General features: G+C 48.0%; 1 protein-coding gene across 5 annotated transcripts in view; it reads left to right on the plus strand.

Annotated features, from left to right (window-relative positions):
• The first annotated feature begins 5,222 nt into the window (after positions 1-5,222).
• Positions 5,223-22,500, plus strand: part of dclk2a (doublecortin-like kinase 2a) — a 69,465-nt gene continuing 52,187 nt past the window's right edge. For all 5 annotated transcript variants that reach the window (XM_076974059.1, XM_076974060.1, XM_076974061.1 and 2 more), the window contains exons 1-2: positions 5,223-6,112; positions 9,225-9,556. In XM_076974059.1, the coding sequence (XP_076830174.1) occupies positions 5,719-6,112; positions 9,225-9,556 (726 nt within the window). In that variant the 5' untranslated portion in view covers positions 5,223-5,718. The remainder of the gene's footprint in view (positions 6,113-9,224; positions 9,557-22,500) is intronic.

The following is a 22,500-nucleotide window of genomic DNA, read 5'->3' on the forward strand; positions in this document are numbered from 1 at the left end:
GGCATATAAAAGACGTTTAGGATCACGTGCTGCCGTCTCGAGCAGCTGTTTCCTGGCCCCACCTCGCGCGCGCCGCGTGCACGCCCCCCACCCCTAATGGAATGTGAGAGATTTGGGTCATAACGCTCGCGCTCTCTCCGACGCCCACACGCCTCCACGGGCTTTGCGGTAAAATACGACTTCACATGCTGATCAGAGAACAGTTTATTGTCTTCCTTTTTTAACGGTTAATGTTCGGATTTAAACACATGCATCTGACCCTGAATCACCGTCACGTGCAGCGGTTTAAAGTAACCAGGAAGTACCGTATTGGCATTTATATGTCCATGTCTAATGTAGCCGCACTAGAGACCAGAGACGTTCATAAAGTGTGTTAGGTCTGATCATGTGGGAGACACGGAGAAACACCTGCCAAACAGCATGTTTCATAAATTAGCTCAAGCAAAGAGACAGCAGCACGTGCTATTAAATAAAAAATAGTAAACATTTGTATAATAAATGTAGGTATCTTTCAAATGCGTCGGACATTATTAAGTTTAAGATTTAAGATTGTTCAAACGGATATTTAACGGGTATTTAACCTATTTAACGGTTCCTGTGCTGATCAGAGTGCATTCTGCTTTTTGAACACTCCTGTGAACAGCTAAGGTCACTTCAGATCACAGTCACTTTAGACAGACTTGTGCCTCAAGTGTTTGCGCAGTGTTTGGGGTTTAGGTAAGAGAGCCGCGTTTCAGTCTGAGCGGCCACCTCATTGTCTCACTTGCTACGTGCATTAGTTGCTGAACAGAATCCTGCATTTGACCACGCGCCTGGTAGACACCACCTACACCACATCCAGGTGTGCACGTTAATCTGGTAGACACCACCTACATCACATCACGGCGTGCACGTTAATCTGGTAGACACCACCTACATCACATCACGGCGTGCACGTTAATCTGGTAGACACCACCTACATCACGTCACGGCGTGCATGTTCATCTGTCATGTGCGTGTTTAGATGTGATGGTGTCCCAGTATTGTTTAAGACATAAAGCAGAACACAATTTCATGACTTAAGTGGGAAAACCTTAAAGTAAGTTTAATGAAAATCTTACATTTTTGCCGCTATTGTAACTGTGGGTTAGATGTAGAGAGGTTTCCCTCTTCAGGCCGAATACTGGAAATACATTTAAAATAATCAGATTTATGTTGTACATACACGTTTGATCCACCAGATGGCAGACTTGGACACCTCATGCAGTGACTTCCAGACACGCGTTCCCACTTACACTCTCCTTTGACCTTTACTGACCCCTTCACTTTCACGTAACACTCACAAGGGTCATGTAGGGTTCAACGGTCATGTAGGATTCATGGACAGAATATTTACGCTTTCTTAAGGAGAGATAACGATCGTTTAAAAAATAAATGTGCACTTTCACATTACAGTAAAATAGAGATAATTTGGGGAATAAACAAATTGTACACACTGCTAACTCTGCAGCACAGATGCATGAAGTTCAGGAAAGTCCAGGATTAAACCCCAGTTGGACATTTGGGCTTGTCCCATTTCTACACATCTACACATGTGAACTAGGATACAGGGAGTCCAGGATGAGCAGACTGAACAGACATGATCAACACTGACATGTGCTAACAAAAAGGGGGGAAATCTATCCTGTCTGTGCTGTATGTCCTGTCTGTCTTGTATGTTCTGTCTGTCCTGTCCTGTATGTCCTGTCTTTCTCTGCTCTTTCCTGTTTCAGCAGGGCCCTACTCTGATGGTCGTCATGACGCACGTCTGCAGCACACGTCTGGGTGTCAGTCTGCAGCACACGTGTCAGTCTGCAGCACACGTGTCAGTCTGCCCAGTGCTGTAACGTGTCCAGCTGTCCTAGCCTGAGTGAGCATGAGGTGAACACCAAATGTACCATTTGTGAGAAATAACTTATACACACTTATACCACGTGCACTAGCATTCACGTGTGGATCACGTGTGCACAACAGGGTCCGTCCTCAGTGGACGAGCTGCACAGGAGAACGTCAGCCACACAGTTCACCTCCAGCGTCTCCTCACGTCAGTAGTTCACTTTATAAACTTGATCTGGTTTCCCCAACACACATCAAAGGGTCACTTTCATTCATTTATGTCTATAGGGGGTAACCATGGTAATAGCTTTAGTAGCCTATTGAGAACCTTAGATATCATGTCACCAAATAATGCACAATAAACACACCTGTGAGTGCAGGTGTAGAACAGAGCGCAGGTCCAGTTCTGTATCTGTGTGTATGTGTTACTCCTGTAGTGGGGGTCGTGTGTTCCTCCTCACACTCAGGTCTTCTAGCACAGGTCTGGCAGTCTGAGGTTCTTCTGGAGATCTTCTGGAGCCCCTCCCCCAGCAAAGGGGTCACCACACCCCCCGTACCCATCACTACTGCACCATCACTGCATCACTGCACCATCACTGCATCACTGCATCACTATGCTGCTGTCACCACTGCATCACTGTTTATCTTCTACATTCTCTCTGCTTCTGTTTGTAGGTGCTGATATTTTTCCATCTTCTCATATTTCTTCTCTTGGATGTTTCCATCCAAACATAATGGTTACACACACACACACACACACACACACACATACATACACACACACACACACACACACACACACACACACATACATACACACACATACATACACACACACACACACACACACACTGTTAGTCGTAGTGTTTGTAGGCCGTATGAGATGTTGCCCTCCCAGCTCTCTTCCCTTTGGGGAGGGTGGGATTCCTGGCCGGGTTGGACTGGTTGGCTCCTGTTTTCTGCAGGATTTCCCTTTTGCTGGACTGTTCCTGTTCTGTGTGGAGAGTGATTTTGATGAGCAGAAACACCGGCGTGTGAAACACCACCTCACTCAGTCTTTGTGTTTTCACCAAAGGACAAAGAGGCATCATGTGTTGGCACAGACACAGCAACACGTTCAGTGCCTTGAACACTGATCCAGTACCAGAGGAACATGAACGCAATCATGTCCTTCACTAATCAATAACTCAGACCTGATCAAATGACTCTAAGATAGTCACTTCTATTTCAGACAGATGATATGTAGAGAACATTCTGGAGGGTACAGCACACATGTGGTTTGTGAGCACAGGCTTCTGTTTGGAGCTGTGCGGTGCATCCACCTACAGTTGAACACACACACTGCTTCTGGGCTCACACAGGATTTTCTCCTTAGGTTAATAGACAGTCAGTTTATTCTAGCTAAATCCTGTTTAAACATCTGTAAAAATCATTTGTAAAATCATCTCAGATCATCATAAAGCACCCAGTAACGTATGGAGCTGCTTGTGCTGTGGGCTCACATATGACATCAACACCCTAGAAGGAGAACTGGACACGTTCAAACACGAGAAACAAACATGTCATGAGACGAATGTGAAGATCCCTAAGATCCTTCATTAGCAGTGGACATCTGCATGTGTGTAGTCCCGTCGTCTTGTAGTCCCATAGTCCTGTAGTCCAGTAGTCCAGTTGTCCTGAAGTCCAGTAGTTCTGTAGCCCTGTAGTCCAGTAGTCCTATAGTCCAGTAGTCCCGTAGTCCTGTAGTCCCGTAGTCTTGTAGTCCAATAGTCCAGTAGTCCTGTAGTCCAATAGTCCAGTAGTCCTGTAGTTCAATAGTCCAGTAGTCCTGTAATCCAGTAGTCCTGTAGTCCAATAGTCCAGTAGTCCTGTAGTCCCATAGTCCAGTGGTTCACCAGTAGTCCAATAATCCTATATGTCCTCATACAGAGCAAATTTTCCTTGTTCTATCTGCTCCACATGGCTGCCCGCCTACTCGAGGAACACTGAGATGAGGAGAGACGAGCTTTTCCAGAGATCCATCCTGGGCCGGCCACCTCCTGACTAACCAGATATGATGAAGGACCAACCCACTGCCCTGACTAACCAGATATGATGAAGGACCAACCCACTGCCCTGACTAACCAGATATGATGGAGGACCAACCCACTGCCCTGACTAACCAGATATGATGGAGGACCAACCCACTGCCCTGACTAACCAGTGTGATGAAGGATAAACCCACTAGAGGGCCCTCTCACCACCCTGAATTCTCCTCTGCTATGACTAACATTACCAACCAACAAGCCGTTTGGGACTGAACAGGAATTACATAAAGAACTCATGTATATAAATACACAACAAGATGGACTTTATTTATCCCTTTTCCTTTTTTCTCTCTTTTTAAATTGTTGTCATGGTGACCGGCGTCGGCCAGAGGAGGATGGGTTCCCCCCCCCTGAGTCTTGGTTCCTCTCAAGGTTTCTTCCTCAGGCCCCTAGAGAGTTTTTCCTTGCCACTGTCGCCCTTGGCTTGCTCACTGGGGGCTAGGACTCGGCACTTGTAAAGCTGCTTTGTGACAACTGTTGTAAAAAGCGCTATATAAATAAAATTTGATTGATTGATTGATAGTCCAGTAGTCCTGTAGTTCCGTAGTCCAATAGTCCTGTAGTCCTGTAGTTCCGTAGTCCAATAGTCCTGTAGTCCTGTAGTTCCGTAGTCCAATAGTCCTGTAGTCCTGTAGTTCCGTAGTCCAATAGTCCTGTAGTCCTGTAGTTCCGTAGTCCAATAGTCCTGTAGTCCTGTAGTTCCGTAGTCCAATAGTCCTGTAGTCCTGTAGTTCCGTAGTCCAATAGTCCTGTAGTCCTGTAGTTCCGTAGTCCAATAGTCCTGTAGTCCTGTAGTTCCGTAGTCCAATAGTCCTGTAGTCCTGTAGTTCCGTAGTCCAATAGTCCTGTAGTCCTGTAGTTCCGTAGTCCAATAGTCCTGTAGTCCTGTAGTTCCGTAGTCCAATAGTCCTGTAGTCCTGTCCTGATTGTGTGCCTGTTCTTTCTATTTTCCATCAGAATCAGTGCAGGCGTGTTGGTACTTTGCTGCCATTGTTTTGTGTTCTGCATATCAGATCTTCATTTTAAAGTCCCACAATATTCTTCAGTGCCTTAAGCCACTCAAAGGCTTAATCTGGATTCAGAATCTGTAGTCATTTATATTTATAATGTACACTGCATTCTTAATTTTGAATAAATACTGCATTTGCTAACACAAATATAGTCTTCATTGTTATTCAAATTACAAACTTTGATCGATTTTGCGTGAATAACCCTCATTAATAATTCTGGTCCAAACGGTCCAGTCTTTAGGACCCCGAGGATATGTTGGTGTGGCAGGACTGGTGCGGGCGCCCCTCGCTGCGCTGGCGAGGTCGCGTGCCAAAGGAGAGACGAGCTCGCGGAGGATGACGCTCGCGCAGCGTGCGTGCAGGTGTCGGTAGGTGCGGTGGCGGCTGCTCCGGTCCTGGAGGTGTGTGTGTGTGTGTGTGTGTGTGTGTGAGTGTTCTCCCTTTAGATGACTACGCCTGCCTCTGGTCTACACGTCTGTGACCGTCCGGACCGGTACCGTCCTGTTTCCGCCCTAACTTCTCCAGTACGTTCTTCAGTGGATCATTTGGGATTTTCGGACGTTACTCGTGAAGTTCTTCTTGAAGCGGAACCGTCTGGTCGTTCGTATTAAATTCGGTGAACTCTGTCGTTTGTTTGGCATAAATCTTTTCCATCTAAATTCACGAAGACCGTAAATCGGTTCGGTGATCCACACCGGTTCTGCACCGGAGCCCAAGCTCGGCTCCATCCCTCGCGCGGGGACAGTTGTCCTCCTCACGGCTCCGAGATGTCCTCCAGTAGAAGTTTGGAGTGGGAGCACTTCGAGGAGCGCGAGAAGACGTCCCGGAGCGCGCGGGGAAGCGCGTGCGCCCCGTCCGGGTCTCGAGGCGTCGCCGCCAGCCCCGCGCACAGCGCGCACTGCTCCTTCTACCGCACGCGCACGCTGCAGTCGCTCACCTCCGAGAAGAAAGCCAAGAAAGTTCGGTTCTACCGGAACGGGGACCGGTACTTCAAGGGCCTGGTGTACGCGGTGTCGCACGAGCGGTTCAGGTCTCTGGACGCCCTGCTGGTGGACCTGACCCGCTCGCTGTGGGACAACGTCAGTCTGCCCCAGGGCGTGAGGTGCATCTACACCGTGGACGGACAGAAGAAGGTGACCAGCCTGGATGACCTGCTGGAAGGTGAGAAGATGCCCAACAACTGACGTCTTTTACGACAGTGTTGCAGGAGTAACATTACGCACAGTGGTGCTCGCTTCTATTGGATATATGAAATTCATCCGTATTAAAACACATTTTGTGCTTCTTTGTGAACTTGATCATTATAGATGAGAGACTCTTATAAAAGTCCCTGGAATGCAGGGTTCCTGCCTGGTATTGACGTAATGAATGTGAGCTGTCCTGGATACATGCCTAGAGAGCTCCAGTCAGGCTGTGATGTACAGGCTGTATTTTGTCCAGCAGACCTTCAAGGCTCGTGTGTCCCACCGACTACTCCAGAAACACTGTCCACGTTTGACTGTGTTCAGTCTCAAAGTCTGAAATAAATACAAATATAAATAAACAGAAATAGTTTAAGATGTGAATAACTGTGGATGCAAAACACGATGGAGTGATTATTGCTTCACAGGAAGTAGGTGCACTTATCAACTCCTCACTGGATACATGTATGTTTATGTTTGATCCACCTTGATATCTGCTATATTACCATGAGGTTTATAGTTATATAAACCTTTTATATTTGTCTGAAGCATCCTATTATATATTGTACCTACCCATTAATATCTGGGAAACAACCCCTGTGTCTGGGGCAGCGTATCTGTTTAATTCACATTTCATTTAATTAACATAATGTTTGACAATGCCTGAACGTCTTCATGCCGTTAATTTGAGGGGCAGTGTGGGGTCATGACCTGCGGCGGGTGGGGGGAGGGGGGGGATTCCCACGTGACCACTGTCACATGACTGAGAGCACCACTGAAATTCACCATACAGCAACACCATCTGTTCTCCACCCAAGGTGTTGGCCACCTTTCTGATGGGGGTGGGCGTGTAGCACACACCCCCTAAGTGTAGCTATGTAGCAGTTACTATTATTTGATTCATTTAAGGACACAAAATAAAGTTACAAAGCATTTAGATAATGTTTGTTTTGTAACTGCATCTCAGAATGTGACTGCTCCATATTCCAGTTCCTGATCCCAGTAAACATATATCAGTCATGTTTACGTGATGGTCATTCATTCTGTTTGACGGCTGTTGAGATTATGTAGCTGTGGGGTTACATATATCAGAGCCATGTCAAGAGTCCCAGAGGAGGTCGTTTAAAGATGAGTGACGACTGGAGACTCAGCTGGGAACCAGAAGAGTCCTGACTGGGGCAGGGTGGGGGCCTGGGGCAGGGGGGGGTGACTGGGGCAGGGTGGGGGCCTGGGGCAGGGCAGGGTGACTGGGGCGGGGGGGGCTGAACACTGGGCTATGGGGTAGTTTGACACCTGAGTCCCACGTAAGGGCTGCCTTCCTGCCCCAGTGTCCCCACACCCAGTTCTCCCCCCTCTGTGACATGGTGGGTTAAATCCCTGCTACGTGTCACTCGTCTCTTCAGTAATAGTGACCCCATCTGGCATCTGACAGTTAATTTGGCCTTTTGTTAATGCGTCAGCTTAATAGAGCCTGGTTGGTTGGTTTCCCTGTGGAAATAGAGTTGAAACTGAGATTTCTGATATGTGCTGACACCAGGGGTCTTTATAGAATATTTGTAGTTTAGTATTTGGCGTGTAATCCTGCTATAAGGAAGGACTAACATTAACACCCCCCATGTTTGGTAAAAAGTTGTGTGTTGTTTTTAGTGTATTATGCTCTTGTATTCCTATGACTCAGGAGGTTGGGGGGGGGGGGGTGCTGGTCTCTCCTCAAGACCATTTGAGGGGTTTAAATGCTAGTATCACTTACACTGCACAGGTAGATACCAGTGTATTTATTAAATACATTTAAATAAAGTTTTCAAGTATAAAAGCCATATATTTTTACATGAAAAATTTACGGAACACAGTTTGTTCATATTTGATACGCACATTTCCTAAATGGTGTCCTTTGTGTGTCAGTAGTGGACTGTCTTCTTCTCTGTGCTTTCCAAGAAGATCTCATGGACAGCAGGAGATACCAGCTCAGACTGCTGTGACTCCTCTCAGGGAGGTTATGACTAGCGTAGCGTAGCGAGGCCCACACTGCTCACACTGTACTGTGCCTTTCATACTGCATCCTACACACAGCAGAGCCCACAGGCTCCGCGCTTGGCTACACAAGACTGATCACATGACGGATCACATGACTGCAGGGCTCGGGTGAAAGGTTATTTGGAATGACGCTGTCTGAGACAATGTTGTGTGCTCCCTCTTTCTCCTGAAAACATTGTGTGTAATCATGTGATCATGTGAACGGATAAAGATAATGGTCAGTGTGTTATTGCTCATGGAGGTTGTTTTTGGGTGGTGGTTGTTCTGGACTGTACAGCTGTTCCCTGTGACCCTGTTTTCCTGTTTCACAGCAGCTGCAGGACTGAGCCCAACCCAGGCATTCAACAACACAACACACATCACATCTCTGGGATTGCTTTTGGTACCTTGTCCAATAGCGTAAGGGCTAATGACAGGGGGTGTTGTATCTTGTCCAATAGCGTAAGATCTTATGACAGGGGGTGTGGTCCCTTGTCCAATAGCGTAAGAGCTTATGACAGGGGGATGTTGTACCTTGTCCAATAGCGTAAGAGCTTATGACGGGGGGAAGTGGTACCTTGTCCAATAGTTTAAGAGCTTATGACAGGGAGTGTTGTATCTTGTCCAATAGCATAAGAGCTTATGACAGGGGGTTTGGTACCTTACCGATGACCTTAGCATGCTGGGTGTCCCAGCCCATCCTGCTTGAGGGAACTCACTTCACTTTTCTGTTGACGTTATGCGTTAGGGAATTATGGTGAGCAGGAAGTGTGTGTTATTGAGATAAAAGTATTAATAAAAATTGATGACAAGTTTGTGACATGCCAGCAGTCCTTGAAAGTGCCTTTGAAAGTGTAGTGTGATCTTGTGTGTGAGGAGGAGTTGAGTGGGATGTAACAGTACTACACAGAGATCCAGGATGTATTCTCATGGCCTTTTCACTCACCAAAGGAGTCCGCTTACACTTAAAGACTAAAAGAGTGCAATGTGAGTTCATGCCGAAGCAGGTGGTGTTGAACCTCGGTGTTGAACCCTGACAGTATCATCTTCCTCTCATCTTCTCCCTCTTCACCCACTAGGAGAGAGCTACGTTTGTGCCTCCAACGAACCCTTCCGCAAAGTGGATTACATGAAGAACGTGAACCCCAACTGGTCAGTGAATGTGAAGGCCTCACGCTCGCTGTCCTCGCTGCCTACGCTGAAGAACGACGTGAGGGAGAGAGAGAGAGAGTTCATCAAGCCCAAACTGGTCACGGTCATCCGTAGTGGCGTCAAACCCCGTAAGGCCGTTCGGGTCCTGCTCAACAAGAAGACGGCCCACTCCTTCGAACAGGTGCTGACCGACATCACCGACGCCATCAAGCTGGACACGGGTGTGGTCAAGAGGCTGTACACTCTGGAAGGGAGGCAGGTAGGAACGGCAGTTTACATGCAGTGTTTACATTGGTTAAAATCCTGAGGTAAAAACAGAGTGTCATATGATACAGTTCAGCAGGACAAACTGCTGAATAAATGTGTGGGTTTGTCCAGGCTTCTGTACGATGGGTCGCAGTCTCCTCTGAGTTAAAGGGGCTCTTACAGCTGCATAAAATAAAAAGACAATTAAATATCTGAGAAACAAATGTATTAAATAGAGGATGCCCTTTCTTTGAATATCTTTGTTTAATGTTGCTGAAATGCTTCACGACAGTGGTGTGGTGTGCAGTAATGTCCTCAGCTTTGAAATGCTATCTCCAGCCACGGTGGAGGTCAGTTGTAAGGAAAGGACACCCAGGGGTCATACAGTGTCTGCTCTGGGCTACACCGTGTTCAGAGGACGAGCAGCGGTGGCCGTGTTGCTGTTTCAGTGTTTCAGTGTGGTCAGCGTGGAGAAAGACGGACACAGATCCTCAAAGTCACGCACAAAAGTGACAAAACAACAGAAGTGAAGCCCGTCGTGCCTCAAGTGCCTCTAGTTCTTCTCCCTGTTCTCTCTGTTCCTTCATCCTTCAGACATTTTCCTTGGTCTTGAAACCTGGTTGGTCATTTGAAAAACAAGCATTGCTTAGTGAATTATGAACAAATAGGCAATGAAATTTTGTGCAAGGGACACATTGGAATATCGTATACAATGAACATTAACCACATTAACCACTCAGAAATGGAGCAGATACTCATACCATAAGACAGTATCACTGTGGTTCCTAGACTCTAAGGGAAAGTTTGTGGTTTGTAGACTCTAAGTTACCACAGCCTTACCCTTAGAGTACCCTTAGAGAGGCTGGGGTTCTTAGACTCTTTAAATTATCAGTTGAGATCTGAGGTCTGGAGTGGTTTCCTGATGAGCTTGCTGTCAGTCACATGTGAGTGGGCCATTTAAGCACCATAACATTTAGTAACGGGTTGTGTATAGTGCGTATAAGAGGATGTGTGTTGGTGTTGCACTCGAGAATAAGAGAGAGTCATTGAGAGAAATAGCAAATTGTAAGTGACATACGAGGGTTAAGAAGCTGGTGGTGTCAGCAGCGCTGAGGTCCAGAGGTGCAGTTGTGCTGAGAGCTACAGGATCGTCTCTCCTTCTCTCCTCAGAACAGCAACGGGAGGCCTGCACACAGTCAGCTGTGCTGTGCTCACTTTATAGTAGCAACACCAATAAAAACAATACGTTTAATTTAAAATATGCCTCATAGCCAAGTTCACCCTAAAAAAGCACTCATACACAAGAGGTTTCAGTTTCTGTGAACTGGAGTGAAATGTATAATGAAAGTCTTAAGAAGAGAAACATTTGAAGTTGTGAGACGCAGAGTCATAAGAGACTGATAAAATAATTTCAGGTTTGGGGGCCACCGAGAGATCTGTCAGTAGCAGTGGTCAGGCGTGGGTTGTGTGGTCAGTTTTACTAGTGCAAGGGTTCAGAAAGTTAATATGCGTCTTAATGTTCTGCAGGATATTAGGGAGTGTGGTTTTTGGAAATATAAAATAAACATGAATATCATCATCATAACAATGAAGAAGAAGACCTTGGTGATGAAGATGATATCATGGTGATGAAGATGAGACCAAGAGGAAATGTAAATTCGAGAATGAAGGGGACCGTGTGTTGATCCCTGAGGGACACCTCGGGAAGAGTGTCCATTCTTTATTCCTATAACATGACAAGAGATTAACTAATTAAGAGCAGTACCACAAATACGAATAGCAGACAGATCGTATTTACTGGAAGTAAGAAAATTACCAAATATTACCAGGTGGACTGATTCCACAGATGCCATGATTGTGGTAATGGCTAATAATAGTAATAGTGATGATAGTGATATTGTGAGTGGCTTCACAAGTGTCACGGTTTAATGCTTCTGGTTGCTTTTCTCTGCTGATTGTTGTGATATGTTGATCATGGAAAGAGACATTTGAAGTGCACTGTTGAAAATAGCTGAGACACATGCAGCAAAATTGTGCTCTTGTAATTCAGACAGTTTAACAAAAGGCGACTAAGAGTATAACACTCATTAATGTAGTGGAATATTATCAGTTATCAAACAGTTTTTTGTAGTGAATTTTGAGCTGGCATATCAATTATGAAAGGAACACTGATGACTTCGCAAATTTCAGACAGAAATCACAGGAAAGCCCTTGGCATTTGCACAAGCAACAAATGGATTATAGCACAGGACCTTTAAACATGCAAGCTAAGGAATTCCAGTGCTTGGGTTACGATCCATTAGGATATTACAGGAGAAGCCCTCCCCAGCGAGGAAGCCATTAGACTTGGAATCTCTGAGTATCCCAGTGAGCTGAGTAACGTTTCATCTTAATGAGTCACCCTGTTCCCATTTCATAAGTGCAGGACACTTAATAACCATAAGTACCTGCACCACTGAACCACAACTGTGGGGTGCCAGATGACCGAGCTTGGTACATTAGGTGAAGTCTTTAACATTTAGCTCAACTTCAGTACATTTAGACAGACAACAAAACCAGTAAGAATGTAGAGTTGTAGAGTTTAAAAGATTAAACTATAGAGTTGAATCAGCATACTGTATTGTGCAAATGTGGCCATAGCCAGTATTGAGTGAGTAGTGTGTTAAAGTCTTATAGCAAGACAGCTGTAAGATTTGGTCACCCAGACCAAAGAGGGATTATTGCTGCTCTATAGGGGCCGGACCACTGCAGATACTGAGTGAGTGGAGGGATTATTGCTGCTCTATAGGGGCCGGACCACTGCAGATACTGAGTGAGTGGAGGGATTATTGCTGCTCTATAGGGGCCGGACCACTGCAGATACTGAGTGAGTGGAGGGATTATTGCTGCTCTATAGGGGCCGGACCACTGCAGATACTGAGTGAGTGGAGGGATTATTGCTGCTCTATAGGGGCCGGACCACTGCAGATACTGAGTGAGTGGAGGGATTATTGCTGCTCTATAGGGGCCGGACCACTGCAGATACTGAGTGAGTGGAGGGATTATTGCTGCTCTATAGGGGCCGGACCACTGCAGATACTTAGTGAGTGGAGGGATTATTGCTGCTCTATAGGGGCCGGACCACTGCAGATACTGAGTGAGTGGAGGGATTATTGCTGCTCTATAGGGGCCGGACCACTGCAGATACTGAGTGAGTGGAGGGATTATTGCTGCTCTATAGGGGCCGGACCACTGCAGATACTGAGTGAGTGGAGGGATTATTGCTGCTCTATAGGGGCCGGACCACTGCAGATACTGAGTGAGTGGAGGGATTATTGCTGCTCTATAGGGGCCGGACCACTGCAGATACTGAGTGAGTGGAGGGATTATTGCTGCTCTATAGGGGCCGGACCACTGCAGATACTGAGTGAGTGGAGGGATTATTGCTGCTCTATAGGGGCCGGACCACTGCAGATACTGAGTGAGTGGAGGGATTATTGCTGCTCTATAGGGGCCGGACCACTGCAGATACTTAGTGAGTGGAGGGATTATTGCTGCTCTATAGGGGCCGGACCACTGCAGATACTTAGTGAGTGGAGGGATTATTGCTGCTCTATAGGGGCCGGACCACTGCAGATACTGAGTGAGTGGAGGGATTATTGCTGCTCTATAGGGGCCGGACCACTGCAGATACTTAGTGAGTGGAGGGATTATTGCTGCTCTATAGGGGCCGGACCACTGCAGATACTGAGTGAGTGGAGGGATTATTGCTGCTCTATAGGGGCCGGACCACTGCAGATACTTAGTGAGTGGAGGGATTATTGCTGCTCTATAGGGGCCGGACCACTGCAGATACTGAGTGAGTGGAGGGATTATTGCTGCTCTATAGGGGCCGGACCACTGCAGATACTTTAGTGAGTGGAGGGATTTTTGCTGCTCTATAGGGGCCGGACCACTGCAGATACTGAGTGAGTGGAGGGATTATTGCTGCTCTATAAATTGGTAGCGGTGGGGGAGTGTAAAATGGACACAAATTAAGTATTATATCGCAATCGATCGATCGCCAGTGGTTGGCGAACTAGTAACTCATTGAATCATAGATGTAGATCAGAGATAAATAAACTAGATTTTTTTCAGCGTGAGAAATCGGATGTATGGCGTGTGAGCGTGTGAAGACAGTGTGTCTCACGTTCATTGCGTGAGAGTTGGCAACCCTGTAATCTGAATTAGTTGTAACTAGCATGCTAGGATAAGGCGCGATAACGTCTGCTCACCTTCAAAGCTCTGTAGGATACTTTAGCAATATATCACATCAGAAGGCTCTAAGATGCATACAGAATGAAAACTGAAGTCACTCACTGGATTCGCCAAAAGCAAGTTGCTAACTGAAAGGTTTAATGAAACAAACAAAAATGAAACTGGTCGTTAAAATGCACAGACTGGGACAACAACACAGTGACAATGACTGTGGTCATGGAAACAAAAAGGGCTTTTAAAAGAACCACATTAATATTTACACGTAGATTTCATATGTATTTAGTAAAATATTAATCATTTATATGATAATTTATATGTAATTACCTTTTGTGTTTTTATTCTACACTGAATGCTAATGTTTTTTTCTGTCTGAATGTACAGAAATGCATATAGATGTTTTAAACATGTCCCCTAAAAGGGATTAACAAGCTTTTTCACAGTTGGCGGCCATTCACATAAAGTGCCCATTAAGACTCTTTAACAAGAGGGAGCATTTAATCTAGCTGGTTACCATTACATTAGCATCATTGTCTACATAAACCTCATCAGAACCCAAATGTTGGTTCATAGCTTCAATAATGTGGCGAATAAAAAAGCTTTTACACTCCGTTAATGATCCTAGGAGCAACTTGGTTGGGCTTGTTCTGAGCGCATTATCCTACGGAGGATTCTGATACAGACATTTCAACAAATACCATTTACTTTGCTCCTGATTACAAATACTCAGTACCATAGACTGTACAGCACAATATGTCCAGTCATGCTGTTATTGGTCCATGCCGAAGGTCCAGTTGTGGTCTGAGGAACATGCCATTCTTCTCGTAGATCTGGGGAGAAGTTGAGACTACGTCTCATTCTTGAAGCACATGGGCCAACCTGTACCCACCACCCGCAGTTCTAGTTGGTTGCTGTGATCGGTTTGGCTGAACCCACCAGCCCACGTGCTCCTGTCCAGCTGAAGGTCCCTGTGTGGACAGCTGGGCTGTGTTGTCTCGGCCTTCCTGTGTTTAGAGCTTTGTTGACTTTGGCTAAAGGTGAAGGTGAGACTGACAACACAAGCTCTTTGGCCTCTGAGAGGTGACAAGGAGCTGTAAACGTTTGTAAATATTGGAGAATGAAAGTATTTGTGTTTGCCTCTGATGAAGCTACGTTATCAGATTAGAGGACCTGCTCTCCATGTGAAATCGCTGTCCTGTGTGGAGAAACATCTCGTCTCACCTTCCTGCTGTGCATGAGCAGCCAAATCTGGGCAATGACATATGTTAATGATGTATGTTAATGATGTATGTTAATGTCGTATGTTAATGATGTATGTTAATGAAGAATGTTAATGATCCAGCCTCCATAACTCGCTCCTCATCCTTTACATTTACATTTACGGAATCCAGAGTGAATTACAAAGGTACTTTGTTTACAATGGTGTTTTAGCTCTGCAAGTCAAATCAGACACAAGATTAGAAACTTTGCCATTGGCTATAACCGTTGTAGGACATACTAGCATGCTAACACAAAGGCAAGAAAATTATCACCATCTGCCATCTGCTTCTGAGTATTCTGAGACCAGATCTGAGTGGGAGGAGGGGAGTGGGGGGGGGGGGAGTGGGAGTGGGAGTGGGCGGGGGGGGGGGGGGGGGGGATGGGCTAACACAATAACTTGCTAACAAACTAATGTGCTAGGTCCACACAGCACTCTCTCCGTCCCACACCACGCTAGGCTGCAGCCTTGCATGAATGCGAATGACCAAGGGGCTGGAGTCTGATGGAGCACGTCTGCTGTGGTTCCCAGCTAACACACACACACACACACACACACACACACACACACACACACACACACACACACGTGTGTGTGTGGTGGTGTCTGATATCATCAGCTTCCTGAGGCCGGTGTACTAAACTGTCCTTACAACTGTCTGTTTTCCATTCATTCAGATTCATTTTGGAATTTTATAGGAAAGTTGATATTTAATCCCAAGTGTTAAGGGATGCATTTGACCTGATTTTTTGGAGTGAAATGACATTAGCATGCATTACCTCAGCTCTCAGCTGGCCTCTGTGCAATGAGTTCTTAATGGCCACCAATGACATGGTAATAGACTCTCTGTAATCATTTTACAGGCCTGGAGAAGCTGTTATCCTCTAGGGAAGCCATAGCAGGATGTCTGGACCAGAGGGGTGTGCAGTTTACAAAGGCCAAAAAACCAGAGGCTGAGGTCATTCAGGGGTCAGACACATGTCACAGGCACGAGACTCTTCAAAACCCTCCCTCCTACCCACAAAACCCTCCATCTTGATCACTGTCTAGTCCTGTAATCAGAATCAGACTTAAATGTTCAGACAGAGAAGTAATGTGTGCATCTCATCCATGGTTTTGTGTCTGCTTGTTTGTGTTTGTGAAGCTGATCGTGTTCTGAGTGAGTGTGTATGGCTAGAAATCAACACAAAGGGGGACACAGTGCCTGTAGAGGACTGGTCAAGTCAAGTCAAGTCAAGTAGTCTTTATTGTCATTTCAACCATATACAGTACAGTACACAGTGAAACGAAATAACGTTCCTCCAGGACCAAAGGTGCTACATAGAACAATACTCAATACAAAACAAAGTGCACTTGTGCAAACATGTGCTAGTCCGCAAACAGTCATTAAATACAAGACATTAAATACAAGACAGTAAAAATACAACACAATAAACAATTTCCAATACAAACGATAAATACTGGGGGGGGGGGGGGGGGGGGGGTGACATTGCAATACTGAGTGTGTGTTAAAGTGCATTGTGCTATGTAGAGTACAGGATGTAAAGAAAATGTAAACAAAAATATGTAAACATTACTACACTCTTTATAGCAGCTAAAACCAGATATGTACCTTAGAACAATGTAGTGAAATGATAAAGACAGTCCAGACAGTTATGTAGATATTGGTACAGTCTTAGCAGCAAATCAGAACTGTCCAAAGTCCAGTGTTTTTATGTGTGTGCATAAGTATAAGAAAGAGTGAGACAGAGAGGAGACATTAAAGGGTGTAGGAGGCGGGGACACGTGGGCTGGAGGGCGGGGCGGGGGCTTTCTGGGGCTGGTGATTGACAGCCAGTCCCTGGAGTGGATTAGCACAATAAAAGGCTCTACAGCCCTCGTGTGTTTGGGTGCTGTTGGCATGGTGACACAGTCCACACATTGGCCTGATCTTGGGTCAGGTCATGTTAACCTGCTCTCATAGCCTTGCCACACAGGAGACAGATCCCAGATCAGCAGCAGAGTCTATGCATGTGCGTGATAACACTGCATCCAATACATCTCGGTGACATATGCTGCTACCAGATCTAGATGCTGGGCTTCCAGTCCTCAGATGAAACAGGTCTGCAGGCTGTTAGTGGGTTACCCAGAACCACCTGCGTGTGAAGACCTGAAAGTAAATCAGAATTGATCTCCATTTGATCCTACATTTGACCGTTTTTGTTAAGATCATGTAAGAATTGCGATGTTCCGCTAAGGTCATGCATAAGGTCAGGTCTGCGGTCAGGTCTGCAGTAGGTCTCCCTGCCAACCTGTGGTTCTCCTCCTGGGTACCCACACTACCATGTGCACTAACAGTAAAGACAGGAGAACATGCTTAAGACATGCCAAGAAAACATGCTTAGATTCACATGCATCAAGCTCAGAAGCTCCTCAGCCATCTGGTAGTCCTGGTTTATATTTTGGGAGCCCTCTCCGTCAGTCATGGTTGTGAAGAGAGACAAAAGAATCTGAAACCATTCCCTGAGCCGGTCTCTCTGACCCAAGCCTGTCTCTCTGCCCTGCCTGTCTCTCTGCCCAGCCTGTCTGCCATCCTGCGTCCCTGGTGGGCATCGTTGGCGGGCACAGGGCTGGTGCCCAGCCAGAAACATGGCAGCAGGGCTGAAGGGTTGGCACCATTGTACGACCTCAACGCCTTGTTTTGTCTTCGCCTCAAAGGTCTGAAATGGTTGTTGTCAAGACGATGTCACGAGGAGACGTTCACAGCCGCTGTGGAATGAGCTTCAACGCCCATTAGGTTAGGTTCACTGCTGCAAACTAACAGATGAGACTCCAGTTACACTGACTGGATATTTTACACTTTTATATTCTCAATGGAATATCAGGTCACCAATACGCACAAATATAATCTGGAAAAACTCCATATTATTGGTTGCAAAACGGTATGTTAAGTAATTCATCCATCACAGAGTGTCTTCTTCATGGGCTTTAGCACAGACGGAGGCGAGTCACACGTGTCCCCGTGTGCTCCACAGGGTTCTCTGTGCAGATGATGGCAGTGCGATGTGACAGCACGCCTCAATCCAGTCCTGCCTCCCCGGGGCTCGGTCCCGCCCTCAGTCCCGCCCCCTCTGACATTTCCAGCAGGCCTTGTGTTGTCCTTTCCAGAGTGCCCCATGCCAGGAGGTGAAACCAGTTGAGATGCTGAGCTGAGCCACTAGGCTGGTTTCATGTGCAGAATTCATGTGGTATTGTACTGCTAACAGAAGCACTGAGCGGTGTGTGTCAGCGAGTCCACCCAGACATCTGCCCGCCGCCCAGAGTTAGCGGGACACACACAGGGAAGAAGTGCTGCTTTTCTTTGCTGTCTTCTGGGCTGAAGCACTGCTGTAGAGGTGTGAAGCTCAACGTGTTCCTAACACAGTGAGTCAAGCACCACGTTTAGAACAAATGAAATCTCTCTTTGTGAGACTCATTTGGGTTTGTGATATTTTTGAAGGTCCTAATATTTTCTTCTGTAAATGTAAAATGATTTTTCACTGTTTTCCTGGATTTGGGCAGCACTAAACCCTCTGTAGGTAATCTCTGTGCTCTGTAGGTAATCTCTGTGCTCTGTAGGTAAACTCTGGACTTCTGTAGGTAATCTCTGTGCTCTGTAGGTAATATCTGTGCTCTGTAGTTAGGAAATCTCCAGACATCTGTAGGTAATCTCTGTGTTCTGTAGGTAATCTCTGTAGGTAATCTCCAGACATCTGTAGGTAATCTCTGTGCTCTGTAGGTAATCTCTTTAGGTAATCTCCAGACATTTGTAGGTAATCTCTGTGCTCTGTAGGTAATCTCTGTAGGTAATCTCCGGACGTCTGTAGGTAATCTCTCTCTGTAGGTAATTTCTCCTGCACTGTAACACATAAACTGGACATCATCCAGCACATGAGCAGAAATCATCAGACTATGAACAGTCTTATGTCTTCCTCATGAAAGGGCAGCGGGGGTGTGGCCTTGCATAAGGGGCGGAGCCACATCACCACCCCAGCTCTGCTGCTCCGTCTCTCTCCCTATTCTCTGGTCTCTTTCTTCTCCCAATCTTCTTCTATCCCTCGTTTATCGTCAGAGTGAGCCGGAGCTGACGAAGCATGTTATTAGAGCCGTGAGTCCTGCTGGGAGCTGAGAGTCCTGCCCCGTAGTCCTGCCCCCCACACAGCACTTATTCTGTCAGGACGAACCCTAATTACCACCGTACAGGATTACACACTTTAAAAAGATCCCTGTTTTGTAAAAAGCATCAAGAGATGTGATGGTTTTAATGGGGTTTAATGCCACAGTGAAAGAACCAGCGTGTGGCTGATGTCTTCTGTATTAAACCACAAGAAGTGTATAATGGGCAAAAGTCACAGTCTTGATGCTTTCAGCATCTCTTGTCTTCTTTCATTCTTGTCTTCTTTCAGTCTTCTCTTTCTTCAGTCCTGTCTTTCTTCAGTCTTGACTTTCTTCAGTCTTGTCTTTCTTTAGTCTTGTCTTTCTTCAGTTCTATCTTTAGCTGCATGGACAGCCTTTATATTCTCCTTTAGTACTGTGATGTATCAGAGCTGTCCTGCTTTCTTTTGAGTGTGTTTGTTAACACACTAGTAAAGTCTTCTCAGGGTTCCTGTCCTGCTGACATGCTTTTGCAGCTGAGACCGCACCATCCACCACTACCGCACCCACTACCTCACCCACTACCTCACCCACTACCACACCCACTACCACACCCACTACCTCATGCACTACCTCACCCACTACCACACCTACTACCTCACCCACTACCACACCCACTACCACACCCACTACCATACCCACTACCTCACCCACTACCACACCCACTACCACACCCACTACCACACCCACTACCTCACCTACTACCACACCCACTACCTCACCCACTACCTCACCCACTACCTCACCCACCACCACACCCACTACCATACCCACTACCTCACCCACTACCATACCCACTACCTCACACACTACCTCACCCACTACCTCACCCACCACCACACCCACTACCATACCCACTACCTCACCCACTACCATACCCACTACCACACCCACTACCTCACCCACTACCTCACCCAATACCTCACCCACCACCACACCCACTACCATACCCACTACCTCACCCACTATCACACCCACCCGTGAGCCTGTGTGATTGGAGCAACTAAGACCGCACCATCCTGTCACTAACAGATGCAGTGGGGGGAGTGTCTGTGGTACGGGAGTGTCTGTGTGGTGGGGGGAGTGTCTGTGTGGTGGGGGGAGTGTCTGTTTGGTGGGGGGAGTGTCTGTGTGGTGGGGGGAGTGTCTGTGTGGTATGGGGGAGTGTCTGGTGGGGGGCGTGTCTTTGTGGTGGGGGAGTGTCTGTGGTGGGGGGAGTGTCTGTGTGGTGGGGGGAGTGTCTGTGGTACGGGAGTGTCTGTGTGGTGGGGGGAGTGTCTGTGGTAGGGGGAGTGTCTGTGTGGTGGGGGGAGTGTCTGTGTGGTGGGGGGAGTGTCTATGTGGTAGGGGGAGTGTCTGTGTGGTGGGGGGAGTGTCTGTGTGGTGGGGGGAGTGTCTGTGTGGTGGAGGGAGTGTCTGTGTGGTGGGGGAGTGTCTGTGTGGTGGGGGGAGTGTCTGTGTGGTGGAGGGAGTGTCTGTGTGGTGGGGGGAGTGTCTGTGTGGTGGGGGGAGTGTCTGTGTGGTAGGGGGAGTGTCTGTGTGGTGGGGGGAGTGTCTGTGTGGTGGGGGGAGTGTCTGTGTGGTAGGGGAGTGTCTGTGTGGTGGGGAGAGTGTCTGTGTGGTGGGGGGAGTGTCTGTGTGGTGGGGGGAGTGTCTGTGTGGTGGGGGGAGTGTCTGTGTGGTGGGGGGAGTGTCTGTGTGGTGGGGGAGTGTATGTGGTGAGGGGAGTGTCTGTGTGGTAGGGGAGTGTCTGTGTGGTGAGGGGAGTGTCTGTGTGGTGGGGGGAGTGTCTGTGTGGTAGGGGGAGTGTCTGTGTGGTGGGGGCGTGTCTGTGTGGTGGGGGGAGTGTCTGTGTGGTGGGGGGAGTGTCTGTGTGGTGGGGGGAGTGTCTGTTTGGTGGGGGGGTGTCTGTGTGGTAGGGGGAGTGTCTGTATGGTGGGGGCGTGTCTGTGTGGTAGGGGGAGTGTCTGTGTGGTAGGGGGGTGTATGTGTGGTGGGGGAGTGTCTGTGTGGTGGGGGGAGTGTCTGTGTGGTAGGGGGGTGTATGTGTGGTGGGGGAGTGTCTGTGTGGTAGGGGGAGTGTCTGTTTGGTGGGGGGAGTGTCTGTGTGGTGGGGGGAGTGTCTGTGTGGTAGGGGGGTGTATGTGTGGTGGGGGAGTGTCTGTGTGGTGGGGGGAGTGTCTGTGTGGTGGGGGGAGTGTCTGTTTGGTGGGGGGGTGTCTGTGTGGTAGGGGGAGTGTCTGTGTGGTGGGGGCGTGTCTGTGTGGTAGGGGGAGTGTCTGTGTGGTAGGGGGGTGTATGTGTGGTGGGGGAGTGTCTGTGTGGTAGGGGGAGTGTCTGTTTGGTGGGGGGAGTGTCTGTGTGGTGGGGGGAGTGTGTGTGGTAGGGGGGTGTATGTGTGGTGGGGGAGTGTCTGTGTGGTAGGGGGAGTGTCTGTGTGGTGGGGGGAGTATCTGTTTGGTGGGGGGGTGTCTGTGTGGTAGGGGGAGTGTCTGTGTGGTGGGGGCGTGTCTGTGTGGTGGGGGAGTGTCTGTGTGGTGGGGGGAGTGTCTGTGTGGTGGGGGGAGTGTCTGTGTGGTGGGGGGCGTGTCTGTGTGGTGGGGGGCGTGTCTGTGTGGTGGGGGGAGTGTCTGTGTGGTGGGGGGGTGTCTGTGTGGTAGGGGGAGTGTCTGTGTGGTAGGGGGAGTGTCTGTGTGGTGAGGGGAGTGTGTGTGGTGGGGGGAGTGTCTGTGTGGTGGGGGGAGTGTCTGTGTGGTGGGGGGCGTGTCTGTGTGGTGGGGGGAGTGTCTGTGTGGTGGGGGGAGTGTCTGTGTGGTATGGGGAGTGTCTGTGTGGTGGGGGGAGTGTCTGTGTGGTGGGGGGCGTGTCTGTGTGGTGGGGGGAGTGTCTGTGTGGTGGGGGGAGTGTCTGTGTGGTATGGGGAGTGTCTGTGTGGTGGGGGGAGTGTCTGTGTGGTGGGGGGAGTGTCTGTGTGGTGGGGGGGTGTCTGTGTGGTAGGGGAGTGTCTGTGTGGTGGGGGGAGTGTCTGTGTGGTGAGGGGAGTGTCTGTGTGGTAGGGGGAGTGTCTGTGTGGTGGGGGCGTGTCTGTGTGGTAGGGGAGTGTCTGTGTGGTAGGGGGAGTGTCTGTGTGGTGGGGAGAGTGTCTGTTTGGTGGGGGGGTGTCTGTGTGGTAGGGGGAGTGTCTGTGTGGTGGGGGCGTGTCTGTGTGGTAGGGGGGTGTATGTGTGGTGGGGGAGTGTCTGTGTGGTGGGGGGAGTGTCTGTGTGGTAGGGGGAGTGTCTGTGTGGTGGGGG

Source organism: Brachyhypopomus gauderio, chromosome 15 (assembly GCF_052324685.1).
Source record: "Brachyhypopomus gauderio isolate BG-103 chromosome 15, BGAUD_0.2, whole genome shotgun sequence".
In the NCBI taxonomy this organism is placed as follows: domain Eukaryota; kingdom Metazoa; phylum Chordata; class Actinopteri; order Gymnotiformes; family Hypopomidae; genus Brachyhypopomus; species Brachyhypopomus gauderio.